Source organism: Filicampus tigris, chromosome 13 (genome assembly GCF_054856515.1).
Source record: "Filicampus tigris isolate MCC_2025a chromosome 13, RoL_Ftig_1.0, whole genome shotgun sequence".
NCBI classification, from domain to species: domain Eukaryota; kingdom Metazoa; phylum Chordata; class Actinopteri; order Syngnathiformes; family Syngnathidae; genus Filicampus; species Filicampus tigris.
This window is the reverse complement of record NC_141229.1, coordinates 13253536-13271070: the sequence shown is the minus strand read 5'-3', so window position 1 is coordinate 13271070 and position 17535 is coordinate 13253536. Positions and strand designations below refer to the sequence as shown.

Here is a 17535-nt window from a genome sequence, read left to right as displayed (position 1 = left end):
AAAATCTAGATATATTAAATATATAAATATATTAAAACATACACTAAACAGGAATTAATTACGCAGTGTAAATAATAAGTTGAGTAATCTTATCTAGAGTGGCAACTGGACTGTTTTAAAATGTAAATAAAATAAAATAAAACAAGTGTTGGTGTTCTTGTGAACTTTGTGTTAGAGCACGTCATGCATAGTTGAGGGATGCTATATGCGGCAGGTAAACTTCAAGGATGTGTTTTACAGTAGCTGTGCTCTTTTAAGCTCGTGTGGTCGGTTCAGGTGCAGAACGATCGATATCATTTATGAGACACTGCGCCACCTGCAATATCTTTTACTTTTCAAGGATGTCAAGACATTTGAGGACTTGTGTTTTGGATGAAAAAAGATTTCTCTCTTTTTTTTCTTTCAAACTCGTTTAAAAGTTAGTGCCCTCAAGTGGTGTATGAAGACATCGCTGGGTGAACTCAGGGTTTTCCTCCCACATTCCATTGATTGGTTTGCAAATGTCCCCTGGAACGCGAATTTCAGACCCCTGATCAAATTTTTCGCACATTTTCCTTTGTTAGAAAAAGTAAAGATGTGCCAGTGATAAAAGTCTGATTGAAATGTATAGAAATATACTTGGCATATGACAACTTATTGTACCATTTTACATGTAAAGATTTAAATGATGACCTAATGCTAAAATGTTGTGGGGTGTACAGTAAGGCAATTCATCAGAGATCCGATGGTATGCATTTTGATCAGCATGACATAAGTAGGACGGCACGGTGGACGACTCACAATGCAGAGGTCATGGGTTCGAATCCGGCCGTGGCCTTCCTGTGCGGAGTTTGCATGTTCTCCCCGTGCCTGCGTGGGTTTTCTCCGGGTACTCCGGTTCCCTCCCACATTCCCAAATCATGCCCAGTAGGTTAATTTGACACTCTAAATTGCCCCTAGGTGTGATTGTGAGTGTGAATGTTTGTTTGTTTGTCTGTCTGTGCCCTGCGATTGGCTGGCAACCAGTTCAGGGTGTACACGCCTACTGCCCGAAGACAGCTGGAATAGGCTCCAGCATGCCTGCGACCCTTGTGAGGATAAGCGGCTTGGACAATGGATGGATGACATAAGTAATTGATAATATTACAAACAACAGAGAATTGTTCATAATCATTCACATGGATGTGCCTAACATCCTGTTTAAAGAAATGAGAAACTTTTTTTTTCAATGTGTACTATTAAGTGGCACAATGATGTGAAAATTAAACATGGACACGTGACAGCAGTTAAAAGACCACAATGATTATTTATTTCCGCATACAGATTTAAAAAAAACGTATATATCTCTTTCTATATATTCATATTCATAGTTGATTGAGTAAATCTTTACATTGCAGCCAATTACAGAGGAGTCCACCGAATGATGATTGCTAGCACACTGATTTCAAATCACACTCACAATGATGTCATTAAACACAGACACGGAACCCATAAAATGCTACCAAATAGACTCTAGATGACTTGAAATCACAAATCTCTATTTGACCACTTGTTCACACCACCATTGAAGACCAACAAATAAACAGTGTACCAGGTATGTATTAAGGGTCTCTGTCCTTATATATCTATATAATAACAAACAAATAATAATAATAATTAAACACCAAAATCACTTTCAAAGTAAAAATTCACACTTTTGGTGTGTCACCTTAAATATACACTATGTACAAAATAATCTTATAAAAAAAGGAACAAAAGATCAGTGCGTCATATTCTTAAATAACTAATCAAATACTAAAATAACATTATTGGTTCAATAATTTCCATTGAAGGCGTCCTTGGTACAATAGTTACTTATTTCTTTGTCTTAAGAGTGATTTTTGCATAAGATTTACAAACTTATCAAGGCCTTATCATGAGTTTCCCTTCATGTAATTTTAGCGTTGCATCGCTTGGCATCTTTTTTTCCTTCTGTGCAAAGGAATCAAGATAAGATAAGGCTGGGGGCTCAAAGTTTTGCTGAAATATCATTTAAGGCATTGCGCTGGAGGCTGCGTACTGGACATTCTGTGATTTTTCAAACCTGACCACCAAAAATGAACCGTTTTCATTAGGCTTTAAGAAGAGCGCCGTGCAGGTTTTTGTTTTCATCGGGCCATAATAGAAATGGCAAAAACAACTCCTCCTCCAGGCGTGTCAAACACTCGTTCAAATGTTGATTGCCGCAATAATAAGACGGAGGGGATCGCATCAACAAAGCCTTGTTGTTGTTAACATGCAAGTACGAGCCTGCGGGCCTCATATCCTCAGATGAACACGGTTGTTGTAAAAAAAATCTCAACCATCCTGATGTACAACAATGAATCCCAAAGTCTTTCATACATTCTTCCAGAGTTTTAGTAGCTTTAGTTCTATTGCATTCGTCGAGCGCTCGGGCTCCATCCAGTTATCAAGTTTTCAAGAGCAGCAACTTTGCATTTAAATATATCCCAGTCTCTCCCCACGCTTGTAAACAGTCCACAAGAAATGGCGGTCACGTCTTCCATTTATCACACCTAAAAACCCGAGAGAAAGATACAAGATTAGTGAGCTCACAACTGGGATAGACATTGAAAAATGGATTAAAAAAATAAATATACTGGTGGGTGTCCCAAAAAACACTGAGATTTGCACACATTTCAAACCAAACTAGGCCTGAACAATATTGAAAAATAATCTAATTGTGATTATTTATTTTCCTCACTAGTTTCCTTATGTATTAAGTTCCGCTTGAAAACGAGAAAGCTGTAGAACTGATTTTAAAATGATGCTAGTGGTCTATAAATCACTGAATGTTTTGGGTCCTGAATTCATTAAGGAAATGCTCACTGAATATAAATCAGTAGTGCTCCGAGGTCTGCAGTCTCTTTTGAATGGAGCCAGGATTTCAAAGCAAACATGGTGAAGCAGCCTTTAGCTGTTACCCTGCATGCAAATGGAATAAACTGACAACGGAAGTGAAGTCAGCCCCAGGTGGAAATGCTTTTAAATCAAATGTTCAACACTATTCTTTTTTTCCCATTCCATTGATTAAGGTCTTTTAGGCATTTTTAAAATCAATCTCAATCCACAGTCTTTTAGTAATTTCAGAAAGCTGCTTTTTATTTCTTTCCTTTGCTTTTAAATATCTTTAAATCTTTTGCTTGCAAATGTGCTTAAATATTGTCAATATATGTTCTTTTAGTCATTTTAATAAGCTACTTTTGTTGTTCTGTTTGTTCATGCTTTTAGATGTCCTTTTGGTTGTGTGAAGCACATTGAGTTGGCTTGTGCATGAAATGTGCTACATACTGTATATAAAGTTGCCTTGCCTTGCTTCTTGCCAAGTATTTTTTAACAAACAGAAGTAACAAATGAATCTGTATAACAACAATATCTTATTTACTAGAAATCAATTATTTGGTTTTATAAGTTAGGCTTATGCTAAAATGAACCATGAAGTACTATGAAAGACAGTTTATTTATCTAGTTAAATTAGAGCTGTTAACTTACAAAACACTGACGTGCAGTTTTTTTCACCTCGATTTCACAATGTTCTACCAAATGTGTTGCATAAACATGTCAGTATTTCATGAATCAGATGACAACAATAATGGTAATAGAATAACAGAAGTTGAACTGATTTCCACTTCCTGGGCATTCTGGGACATTTGGTGGGTTGGCATTTCTGCAAAAATGTGTGAGGATAAGCACCTTGGATAATGGATGGGTGGAATAAAGGCCTCCCAAGTGACCCGCCGGCAGGCGATATTATATATTATCCACCACAGTCATGAATATGGGGACTTGTCAACAGAATTTTGGGTTGAAATGTCTTCAGCAAACATGGAAAAGTTACCTCAGTTGCAATGATGCATTCCTGTTTCTCTTCTGCTATCACAAAGACCGACTGGTACATGGATTCTCTGGAGGAACATATTGTTGATATTCTGCATTCTGGCCTTTCACTGCAAAGACATATGATGGTGGTTATTGGTCATGTTGGACTTAATTACAGTGGTAGTACCAATTAACTTTTTTCCCGTGACCTCTCCTTGTAATTTTTCTCATTTTGTATTTGTTTAGTTGAGCGTTGGTTCCAGTCAAAAGACGGCGACTGTTGCTCTCCTTGCCCACATGCGGGGGCATTACAACACCTGTCACTTGACTCGCGCACCGGCATGTCTGAAGCTCGCTCATAACGAGGGCCCGACCGATTAATCGGCTGGCTGGTTTAATCAGCAGATATTAGCTCTTTTACAATAGGCCCTTTTTCTTAAAAAGATTTTTGCTGATTGTTTGTTTGTTTGTTTTTTTTCCACACATTAACACATTACAAGGCCAGGTCATCAGTGTAAATGAGAAATAGTTCTCAACTGACCTACCTGGTTGACTAGAGGTGCAACAATTGGTTTTATTTTTAGTATTCGTAAATATTTTTTGGGGTGGATTTTTGGGGGTTTCGTTTTTTTTTTCATTCCCATTTTCACCCGGTGGAAACAGTATATTGAATGTTTATCAGCATATGTCATTGGTTTTTGAAGATTTTTTGGGGGGGATTTTAAATGTTTTATACATCAATGGCCGTCTATTATATGCTGACTTTTGCTGTTGGTGGGCCGGCCCGGCGCTATTTCCCGCGGAGAGCGTGGATCGACTGTATATCACTCCAATTAAAGATGATTGAATGTGTTATCGCGGCATATTTTAAAGTGGAATGATTTGATTTGGTTCGATTCAATATACGTGCATTTTTTTAAAGCGGAAGTCAACGCAAACATTTTTTTTTCAAGAATATGTTTGATGCAAGCCCACTAGTTGAAACAGGGCATTCTGATAAATATCGCGTTTGTGGAATAAGTGTTAATCCACTCATTTTTAGACATCTCTGGGGGCAGCCATTTTGTCTTCTGTCGACTGAAAATGACATCACAACTGCTCACAACGACCAATCACAGCTCAGATTCAGAAAAAAAGTCAGCCGTGATTTTTGGCCCCATAGATGGCCAAAAATGAGTGCATTTTACGTCTTCATTTATATTCCACAAACGCAAAATTAATCAGAATGCTGAGTTTCAACTGGTGGGGCTGTTGGGAACATATTCTTGAAAAAAATATGTTTGGGTTGACTTCCGCTTTAAATAAAAAAATGATTTTCTGATTCCTACATTTTTTTGGTGCACCTCACCTAATTACAATTCAAGACAAACATAATGACACAAATCCCGTCCCACCCAAAAAATCTGTCGATTTTATCTCTGTTCTAAAATTAAACAAAGACGTAAGGATTATGGATTTGAAATTAGTCAAGTGTTCAATCTGTAATTCATATCTTTATTGTTGTAAGCATCATATTTTTCGAAATAATTGGCTGATCAATGGGCTATCGGAATTTTATCCTGCAAAATATCGGATCTGGCAACAGCCTCAAAATATTCAAATCTGTCAGGCCCTCGTAAGTCAAGGTATGACCGTATTCACGTCCGTGGTATATGAGTACCTACCTGTACATTCTACTGAGATGCTTTTTATCTTCTATCATCTTTTCACAGTTTTCATCTTTGTCTAGGAGGCATTGTTCATCTTTGTACCCCGTGGAGGTTTTATAGTCCATGTGGAAGCGGTTGATGTGTTTGTGGTTGGACTTCTCGCTCAAACAATCCACCTCCATGTCCATCTTCTTGTTGGTATTCTTGAGCTCCAGCGTGGATATTAGGTTGTCTTTCTGGAAATCCGCCTTGGAAAGGTTGTTCATGGTCTCGGAGGCCTGCTGTTTGCTTCTCTGCTTCTTCACCTGCTTCATGACCAAGATGAACATGCAGGAGAGCACTAGAGCCGCCACCAGGCCGACGCCTGAGCTGACGGCCACCCAGTTGAGCTTCTCGCTGGACTCCCAGCCCGTATTGGGACTGTTGGATGAAGGCACGTGCGCGGACTGGCACTGAGGGCCGCTGTAATGGGTGGGGCATAGGCAGGAAGGCTGGCCTTTGGTGCCGACGGCGCAGGTGCCACCATTGAGGCAGATCCAAGAGGCGCAGCGGTCAGCGAGCCTGTCGCAGTTGCGCCCGGTGTAGCCGGGTGGGCACATGCAGGTGTAGTCGTTGATGCGGTCTAGGCAGGTGGAGCCGTTGGCGCAGGGATTGGTGGCGCACTCGTTGACGTTGATCTCGCAGCGGAGGCCCGTGAAGCCTGCGCGGCAGCTGCACACGCGCAGGTTGCCGCTCATCATGCAATGGCCACCTGATGGACAGAGAACATCCATCGGTGTTAGAGCCAGTCACAAGACGGAGTCATGCCGTGTCAGCTACAGTATGATGAAACTCCTTTCAACTCTGCATTTTCATGCAGCGTTCCATTGTGAAAACCTCTTTTTAATACAGCCACCTCAACTACTTTGATGGCTGTTGCCATCAGCACATGCTACACACCTAGCAAAGCACACACAAACTGTTCGGAGCGAATACGCAATTTGGTACCCGTTATTTGGGACCTTAGTAAATCAACAGAGGTGGGCATTTCACAAAATTTTGCTGGTCTGTCATTCGTCATCTGTCAGCGGCCAGAGTACCCGTTTGTCGTCTGTCACTTTTCGTGACGAACCGAATTGTAATCGTCAGTCCGTCAGTTAAGTCTGTCGGTTAGTCCTTCAGAAGTCCGTGGGTCTGTCAGTTGGTCGCCAAAAAACGTCAGAAAAATGGGCATCCGTGCAGCCGCGGTTTGTGACGATTACACTGAAGGATGAAAACCCACTCCAGTCATTCGTCAGTCCGTCATTATTAAAAGGTGTCCCATCATTCCTCAATCGTTAGCAAAACGAGCTTCCGTCAGTCTGACGGAATGCCCACCTCTGTAAATCAGGAATATAATACTAAAGCTTTAGATCAGGGAGGGCCAACTTAAATGATGGAGGGAGCCACAATTGTTCATCAGTGCTACTGGGAGGCCACATAGCACCATGCACTTCCTAACACAAACATATGCCAAAAATGTTGAATATGGACAAAATACTTGCATACCTGCACAATACGTGCTCTTAATATATTTATGTTTGAAGATCCAATATTAAACAACAAAGGTCTTGAAGCAAACAACAAAATAATCACATACTGTGACTTTTTTTCCCCAAGTGCATTCAAGGACAGCATTAAACTGCTGTGAGCAGCAAACCAACATTAAAGTGGAAATCAACCCAAACATATTGTTTTCAAGAATATGTTCTATACAAGCCCACTAGATAAAACAAGGCAATCTGATAAATATTGCGTTTGTGGAATAAGAGTTAATCCACTCGCTTTCAGCCATCTATGGGGGCGGCCATTTTGTCTTCTGTCGACTGAAAATGGCATCACAACTTTAAGTGCAAGAACTCAATTTGTATTTTTTTTGCTTTTTTCACAAAAATCAACATACGCAAAAAGTACTATGTTTGTCCTGCATGTCATTCCAAATCCGCAAAAAATGATTAGGCCTGCTCACATTATAGTACAGTGGTGAACTGTGATATTACTACTTAAAACTCTACATTGAAGCCCCGCTATCCGCAAAGGATAGTCCCTATCCAGGCCAACGCACAAATGGCAAAAATCCAAGTATACCGGTAATTGACGGCCACTGAAAAGCATTGAAAAAAAAAAAAAAAAAAAAAAAAGTAGGGGGAGGGGCCACAAAATATTCTACAAACAACGCTGCTAAAGCTCCAAAAAGAGGGGTTTACTTTAAAAAAATTAATCAAGGGGCCACTCATGGAGTGTGTGGTCGCTGGCCGCATGCCAGTTTCCCATCTGTGCCTTAGATGGATGGATGAAATAAGTCAGAATCAGAACAAGCAGAATCACCTACAATCATTCAGTTGTTGTCGGTAAAAAAACAACAAGATATTCAAAGTGTACAATATTGTGGTATCGGCCAATCCAAATGGTCCTATTTAGTGAATAAGAGAGAATTACGTCAAAGTGGTCTTCCAGGGCTTAAAAAATGTGGCGCCTGCATGTACAGTACCCGGTAATTAGATCAGCATCTGGTGTGTCAGACAGCCAATCGCTTTCAACATAAAAGAGCTGAAGAGGTGAGTGTCAAGTGTCACACTTCACACCAATGCCCCACCTTTAAGGCCTTCCCTTTTACACAAGCACCACCCTGCCTTTTTGTTCTACTTTTGAAGGCAGAATCAGGGCGGGATGGCCCCCCCACATCAGTGTCAATGCTGTTAATGCAGACCAGCGACTTCGAAAAATAAAGATTCCAGAAGTGAATGACGCGCTGGCGCCTTACCATTGGTGCATCGTAGGGAGGTGCATTTATCCACTTTCTTCTCACAGTTGAGTCCAGTGTAGCCCGCTGGACACTCGCACATGTAACTATGACCGTTCTCTGTCTCTTTACACTTGCCGCCAAGCAAGCAGGGCGTGTCCTTGCACGTCAGCGTCCGTTGTTCACAGCGAGGCCCGGTAAAGCCTTGCGGACATTCACACCTGTATCCACTCTCCGTCTCCTGAAAGCAAAGAGCGATATCAAAAAGCTCAGCGTCAGAAGTTTTCTTTTCATATCCTGTTTGCAAATGGCCCCCCGAACAAGCCCCCTCTATCCTTTAGTTTTCATCCTATTTACAGTACACTGTAAACTGGGAACTGGGTCATCCAGGACTTGACAATCAATGGCATCCTCCTGGACTCGCAGATAGGCAAAGGCAACAACAAAAACAGGAAAGTCTGTGTTGTGGGAAAGGAGAGCGAGGGACTTCCGCACTCACTAAGCAGTTGCCTCCGTTGCGACAGGGCCGTCTGTCACACTCCCTGACCTCCGAGTCACAGTTGACCCCGGTGAAGCCCGGCAGGCAGGCGCAGGTGTAGCTGCCCTGGCCCGTGTTCATGCACGTGGCCCCATTGGTGCACGGCTTGTGGTGGGTGCAGTAGTTCAGGTCTGGAAAAGAGAAGGCTCCGTTCAACTGTGGGTATTCGCACGGGGCGATTTGCTTCCGTGAAGGAAAAGTCAACCCACCTTGGTCACAAAGTATACCCCCCCAGCCTTCCTTGCAGGCGCACTCCCACGGCTCCGCGCAGGTACCATGTTTACACGACGGGTGCAGTTTACACACATCACAAAAGACGCCCTGCCAGCCTTCTCTGCATCTGAAACAAAGGCGAGTAAAACGCCACTATTATGGTTGGACCAGCACTCACAACAGAGAGACGTACGAGGGGAAAAAACAATGCCGCTACTGTTACCTGCAGCATTTGAATTTTTCTTTCATTTAAATATAGTGCGAAATAAAAGATGTTTGAGGTAAACGCGACACATTTCAGTGCCGTTATTCCTGTCATCAAAGCAACAGATAATAATAGCAAATTATAATAATAATAATAGAAAATAAACAGCAGCACTAATTCAATCTAAATAAAGATCATTTAGATTACATAAAATATCATGGTTATTATTTTCATATATACTGTGGAGAGTAGCGACGCAAACCAAATTTGACCAAAAATAATGCCTTCAAATCGCACAAAAGCGTCATCATGTGTGAAAACAAAAAATGTGGTTAAACTAAAGTGTTTAAAGAATGTTACATTTTAATATTATTATTAATGTTACGCGAGGCACTTTTTTAGATGTTAAAAACATAACCTAATAAAATGGCCCGTTTAGTTCCTCAAGGTTTTACGTTGAGTGAGTTTCTCTCCTTATTTTCTATTGTGAAAACATGTTTTTCCGATGTTGCAGAAGACCCACTTTTGAAGGTCCACTGTATCTTTAGTAGAAAGAACTTTGCCAAGTATTGCAAAGTAAGTCTATAACCATGAGGCTCATGCAGCTTCTACCACCAAGCTGTGAAATACCCCCCCAACACACACACGCGCGCACATACATCGCTACACACACACACACGCATACACACCGTGCAAACTAATGTCTACAGCCCTCTTTACACTTAAGTGCAATATAATGAACACAATTCTTGTCAATATTGGCTAATCCCCAAAATCTGTGCAATACCTGAATGTAAATAATCAGTCTACTATCATAATATAGGCATTATATAAAATAGGAATATCTTTATGCTCTGTAAATAAGTCTATTTGATCATTGTGAACTTATATTCTATTATACTCAGTGCTGCAAATTGTGAGATGCCTAACTGACTTTCATTGCTCCAATGATAGTGACAATAAAGTTCTATTCTATTCCAATATCAAATAATTACTTGATAGTACATTTCTGTTCCTGTGTGAAACATAAGGAACAATATAAGTGCTTTGATCTGTTGTAAATACTTACTTGCATTCTCCAGGTATTGTGCAGTTTCCATTATTTTCATTGCACCCTTCCAGACAGATTGCTATGAAAAAATGTATATAACAGAAGGATGTTAAAGGTTAACCTTTTCCTTGTATAGGGTCTTCTTAGTCAAAGTTGCTTCCTGGTGTTTGAATGGAAAGGCACAATTTGCCCACTGTGTTCTGCATGTGACATTGATTTTGCATGCTGTTAAATGGCTGGTTGCTTTGGTGCAGAGCAGATGCTTGTTTTTAAAGCATCAAAAAAAAAAAAAAAAAAAAAAAAAAAAGCATGACAGCTGCCCCATTGTTGTCGGTGGGCAGTTCGAGACCCGTTTGCAGCTGCTGCCCTGTACCACCGCAACAATAGAGGCCGCAATTTAGTGGCGCGTGGCAGCCTATAATGCTGCGATTAACCCGGCGTGTGCTGCTCACAGAGCACCTCGCTGGATTAAAGGCTGAGAGAAAGTGCGCCATTTCTTCACATTGTCACCTTAACTGCCACTGGCCTTGCACATAGAGCATAAGTCTAATTCATGGGTGCCCAAAGTCTGGCTCAGGTGCCATTTGCGGCCCACCGCATATTATATAATATTTATAAACCAAAGTTAATGGTTATAAGGCATCACATTTGTTATTTTGAATTCTAATGTAAAAAATTGTCTAATGATATTGATATCACACTATTTAAAAAAAAAGTATCACACTTTTTTCCTCACCAATCTGAGATTTAGAATGATAATGATAGAAGAGTTTTTTTTTCTTTAACTGTTTAGCATATGTTGACCTGCCAGCATATTGAACAGTTTTTTTTTTTAATCATGTTTCTTAAACACGCATAATGACCCCCATCTCCCTTCCATTTCTCTACGAAGTGAAAGGTCTAAATGTAATTCAATGTGTACTTCAGAGTCAATTTTGCAGCACATTTGTAGCAAAAACAAAGTCAAACGCAGAGCAAACTGCACAAACTGAAAGTCTACTACTACAAAGCCTAGCAAGCAAACCACTAACTTGTGCCCTTTTAAGACAAACAAAGGAAAAGTGCCCATATGGTGTCTTTACTCGTGCTTACGTTCTTGGCAGTATTGTCCCTTCCATCCTGGCAGACACGCTATTTGCCCATCAGGCTTGCAGGTGTAGTGGCCAAAAAGGTCGTCTCTGGCAGCGCATATTTTGGAACAAGTGTCCCCGTAGTAATTGTCATTGCAGATGAAGCGGTATGAGTACCTTAGCTCCGTCTGCGTCCCGCTCTGCACATCCTGGGACCACTCATTCCCTATTCCCAACTGTCTTTGGATGGCAAAAGAGCCAATCAACAATTCAGGGTTGGTGGTGTCTGGAGGAAAGAATACAGGAGTTGTCCATTATAGGAGTATTTTGTACTAGCCTGCATAGCGCCCTAAGCAAAATGTGATTTTGAGGCCCTCTGCAATAAATAATATGCCAATAACATTGATTATTGGTCATTTATTGTTGAATTTCCCCCTGAGGAATTATAATGAGTATTAAAGTATTATTTATATCATTAGTATTAATTACATATACCACCACAATGACCCAACATTAAAATACAGTAGTGTAGTAGGTTTATGTGCTCAACAACATGAAAAAAGTTTTTTTTACCCGAAAAGTATACTGTATTCATTACTACTGTAAGCCACTGTAACATTATCCAGTTTGAACATAAGAGAACAACAGAAAAAGTGTACTTAAATAATTCAATTAAAATGTACTGCTTGTGACATATACCGAGAGGGGAGACGTGACTGAGCCCACAGTGGGTGTATCTTATTTACTAAGATAAGAGTATCTTAGTAAATGCTTAAAACACAGTTCTTAATGGTGAAATACAAATGTATGGTTCTTAAAAGTTAAATACAACTGAATTCTAACTGTATTTTAATCTGTACGTTTGGATATTTTCTTGGTATCTGCTCATATTATGTTTTCATTGTTTGGAATAGACTGTATTTCATGTGCTTAATGTGTTTTATTTGGATTGTATTTAATTCAGTGATTTTTTCATGGGGCAGCACCACTTTGGGAATCACTGAGATAGGCCTGAAAAAATGGCAGCGACAAGAAAAATGCCATAACAAATAAAAACATTTGGATACATAAAAATAACATAAAATGCACAAAAACAGACTATTAAACAAAACAAGTAAATATAATGTCCAGCAAATACTTACTAAAAATACTAATACTCAATTATAAGTGATTCCTGGAACAAGGTGACAAAAAGGGTTTAAAAATAAATATACATATTGTACAATGTTGACTAAAAGTATGTGAAAAAAAACACTGAATTTACTTCCTTAATGTAAACATTTCAGGTTTTATCTGTTACTCCATCCTTCCTAAATACTACCAAAAAAAAAAAAAAGGAAAAATACCGCTCCAAGCTCTGTTAGTTGCTCTTGTTGCTCTTGAGCGCCCCCTTATGGTGGCAGGGCCCTAGACAGGTGCTTATTTGGCTTGTGCCTACATGGTACATGATCAATATGATCATTGTGGAGACTATGTGAAAGGGTGGGGATACTTTTTTGGCAAGGCCTCATGTGCTCACTTAACACGATGCACTTTCCCACGCAGGGCCAAAATAAAACAAAGGAAGTTGCGATTGTGTTGGGAGAACTTTGCTTGCGGTGTGAGTCACAAGACATCCTAGTGGACACAAGTCCAGGGCTAGGACAATGCCAGATGGATTTATTGTCACGTGACCTCCCGTCTGAAGACCGCTTATTGAATTTGGGGGAAATAGGTATGATGTAATAGGCCAATGAGGGGTGATTTTGTAGATGTCTCCCTCTAGTGGTTATATTTGCGTTTTTTTTTATGTATGTATGTATGTATGTATGTATGTATGTATGTATGTATGTATGTATGTATGTATTTATTTATTTATTTATTTATTTATTTTAAGTAATTTACCTCCAGGCTCCTCTGCAGACGAATGCCAAGCTTCAATAATGAGAGAGAAGGCACCCTGGGGAAGGACACATTGGGAAATATATCTCACCAAAAACGTTGCAATTGTACAGTTGCACATGTAATTGAAGCTCACATTGCAGTCTGAATACATAAAGTAGTAGAAAAGTAACTTTAGGGACAGAGAGAGAGAGAGGGAGAAAGAGAGAGAGAGAGAGAGAGAGAGAGAGAGAGAGAGAGAGAGAGAGGCAGTAGAGAGCGAGTGGGAGTGAGAGAGAGGGAAAATATAGATGAGATAAAAGAGATAAGACGCGATAAATTAGATAAAAATAGATGTAGATAAATAAACATAAAAAATAGATGTAGATAGATAAACATAAAAATAGAAGTTGATAGATAAATATAAAAATAGATGTAGACAAATAAATAAATAAATAAATATAAAAATAGATGTAGATTGATGGAGATACATATTAGATATTATTTATAGCTATAATTTATTAATCACATGATAGATAGTAAAGATAAGTAATATAATGAGATGCATACACTATAAAAGACAACTACCGTATCAATGTGTATACATAAGTTTTAACAATTTTTATTAAACATTATTACTTGTACCAAACACATTTTAAACAATTGTGCAAAGTGAATTATAATTATCAAGTATAATATGATTGTAGGCCTATGTATACAGCTGTATACAAAGTACATAATCACATTGTACAGGCGTGATATTTCAACTTAATATACTAGTTAGATTAAGTTAATTATATGAATTGTAATTATAATTTACATTAAACACATACCAGCATAAAATAGTAGCTGTAATTTAGTGACTTTTCTTACCACAAATAATGGTTCCCTGCTGACCATTATTTATGTTCATTTCTTCTTCAAATAAATATCGTTAAATTCCTTACCGGCCAGGTGAAGTTGAGGGGCAACCGCAGCCTGGAGTCCGGCTGCATGTTGAATGAGTCGGTGCCCAAAACAGGTGTACTGGCCTTAGCAAAAAGACAACCTCCGGGAGTCACCACCGTTTGGAAATTCTTCAGGCAAACCGTGAAAAAAGTCCTGCAGCCGCTCACGCCGCAGCTCCTTCCACTGGCCAGCGAACCTTTGGAATTGTCAAAGTGATGCAGATCGATCTCGAACACACCTGATCCCAGGACCTAGACACGAGGCGAAAGTTCAGCAAGAAAAAAAACAATTTTCGAACAAACCACCGCCTTTTTTGTACAAAGCGCAGACCGTACCTGAGTAAAACATGTTACAACTATTGCGAGGGTAGATGTGAACCAAACGGCCATCCTTTAGAGCTTGATGTGCGTATCCTTCGAAGTATTTAGTCCACAAATCCTGGCGCTGGGAGGGAGATCCGAAATGCAAATAAATAGAATCCCGCAGTAGAAGCTCCAGCTCCGGGGAAGAGTTATCCAGTGCAAAACAAGAGGTTAGACTAATATCAAAAAAGTCAATATCCACAAGTGAGTCATTCTGCGGTCTTTGTGATGTCCATCCATCGTGCCGGTCACTTGTGTTACTTTGTTGGTGTTGTACTGCTGCTCCAGGGACACTTGTGTGGCCGATAGTGATGCGTGTGCATGCATGTGGACGAGCATCAGTGCATAGTGTCACCCACTGTGGACTCAGTCACGTCTCCCCTCTTGCTTATATATGCCCCAGCTGGTAGGAACATGACAATAAACACCGCCCCCCTCTCATGTGTGCCCCCCACCCTTCACCCTCCCTCCTCCCCTGTTTTGATGTGATGCGAGTGCTTCAGTGGTTGTGGAATAACACTCAGAAAACAACTGGTGAAGTCATTTCAATTATTTCATTTTAAGATAATCCGGAATGTATTCTGGATTTATTATCAACCCCACAAGGATTAAATTGATGGAAATTAAATTGCAACAATCAAATGTTGATTACTATGTATTATGAGCAATTTGGGGCTTTTTCATGAGACTTCAAATAATCACAGCACAAAAGAAAAAATACTGAAATATGCACTAGTTTAAATGTAGTTGTTCTGAGACAAAATGTAACTGTAGTAAAAGGTATTACAAAACAGCTCTTGAGCACTCTTGCCCTAAAATGGACGTTTCTGTTGATGACCAAGGGATGCTGGGTATGAAAAATGTGTCGCGATAAATATTTCATATCAGTCGATACTGATTTTATTTTTTAACAAATGAAAATGAGAAAAAATTATTACATGGATAATGAAACAATATAACAGAAGATAATTAGCATTCAAAAATACCTGGTAATAAAAGTAATTTTCAGGATATATACACACTGTTGTTATGTATACGTTGAAATGTGCAAAGTTGCTTTCATTCATGTTCACCTTGCACTGCTGTAAATGTAAAGATGCTACATTACATTAACCTTCATTGATACAGTTACATTAATCTTCACTCAACAAATACTCACATTTGTATCGCGATATATATTAAGATATTGATTTATTACCCAGCACTGTATTTAATTGATGTCTCCCTCGTAGTCAAATAACATTTGGTTTTATCGGACATATTTTAAATAGTGGCAATTATGTTACGAAGTTGAAGTTGAGGTACTAAAACCTATTTAGCCATTTAGGAAGAGGGGAAAAAAGGGAGCCACATGACTCAGCAGAAATGGCATCATCAAGCCAATTTCGCTGACCTTTGCTAAAAGATAGGTTTTTCTCTTCTCTTTTTTATTTTTTTTTTCAATTATTTGGCCATTATGGAGTGTCACCCAAACTAACGCAACCCTGATACTCATATTATCATGTGAGACATAATAAAAATGTTGCTGTTTTTTTAATATATATATATATATATATATATATATATATATATATATATATATATATATATAAATATATATATATATATATATATATATATATATATAAAACTTAGTTTGTTTTGACTAACATGCCATGCATTGCAGTCAACACAGCTACCGTATGCGCTTGAGCAAAAACTTTAATACTGGCATTGATTTACAATCATGTTACTGTAATTAGAGTACTATTAGAATAAATTAGTATTAAATTTATTAATTGTAAATTATTCATTCAGCAATATTTCTTAAACACACACAGACACAAACAAAGATTTTCCTTACATTTGTTTGCTGCAGGTGAATTGCTTTAAATCTGTACAATTTGGTACTGATCCAAATATATATTGTAGTAGTGCAGATCTTCGCCCAGATAGACATTGTAGTTACCGTATAAGAAATAATCATATAGCATGAGAAAAGGTCACATCCCTACGCTATTGTTAATGGTTGGTAAAAAAAAAGTCTGAAACAATAGTAAGCCCCCAGCTGTTAGTGTACATTATTATACATAATAACCAATAATGTCAGCAATTGAAAAGCCATTTGTATCAATTGAAAAGTGTAGTGGCATCGTGTTTGCTGAAATAACATCCACTCACACCACTTGAAGAAAACTTTCATGTCCTTTCAAGTGTGTGCAATTGTTCCAAATGGGGAAGAGAAATATGAAGCGAAAACAGTGTATGGCGCTTTCTGAGCAGATTCAAATGCCTTATACTGTACACTTTGGCTCAGCTCATGCTGGGCACAGGGCATTGTGTGCTTTATCACTCCTGCAACAGGCCAAACGTGTCCGGGCGGGATTTAGAGTGAGGGAACAGGATTTTGCCAGCGTTCCCTGGCCACGAAGGAGCGTGGCTCCACAGCTCTCCTACAGCGATGACTTCATCGCCAACCCCCACTACCTTTGACTTACTGCTTGGGAACTCCAATTTAGGGACCAGACAATGGACTGTTAAGTCCAAAGTCGTGTGAGTAACAGGGCTGTACATGGCATAGCTAACTTGAAATTTTTGACGTACCCACCGCTGACCGGCTTATTAACAGAATGTCTTTAAATAGCGCAGCGGTTACACCCAATTTTCAGGTTCAGATATGTGAAAATGACTTATTAATATTCATCCCATGGGTTTATAGAGGTGCTACAGAGATATGGCTGTTAATAGGAGGGGTTGCCAGAACTCTTGGGGGTCCATGAGTCATTGCTCTCGGACCAATTGAAATTTCTGCAGTTAAGTTAAATTGGCGTAAAGACTCTGAGTTAGAGAATACAGGTGGTCTCACCTTTCGCTCACTTGTGAAGTGAAAACGACATATAGTATATGTAGTGTCAAATGTGTGTTTGTTTGGCCATCTGTTTGTTAGTCAGCAGGCTTTCTGGTTCACGGAGAAGGATGAGCAGGCGGGGGTTGGCATTGTAATCCTTGGGGGCGCACAGTTCAATTCATTCTTTCATGGCTTAAATAGTATGGACAATTTG

At 39.3% G+C, this 17535-nt stretch overlaps 1 protein-coding gene across 1 annotated transcript; it reads right to left on the bottom strand.

Moving 5' to 3' along the window:
• Positions 1-1265: 1265 nt before the first annotated feature.
• Positions 1266-14844, bottom strand: LOC147137650 (delta-like protein 4). The gene is made up of 11 exons (XM_086050279.1): positions 14468-14844; positions 14132-14383; positions 13209-13263; positions 11347-11610; positions 10273-10333; positions 8995-9125; positions 8747-8916; positions 8269-8488; positions 5502-6237; positions 3857-3965; positions 1266-2534 (listed from the first exon to the last, which is right to left on the bottom strand). Exons 1-11 carry the CDS (start codon positions 14519-14521, stop codon positions 2529-2531), a joined length of 2058 nt encoding a protein of 685 aa, XP_085906405.1. The 5' UTR covers positions 14522-14844; the 3' UTR covers positions 1266-2528.
• Between the last annotated feature and the right edge of the window lie 2691 nt (positions 14845-17535).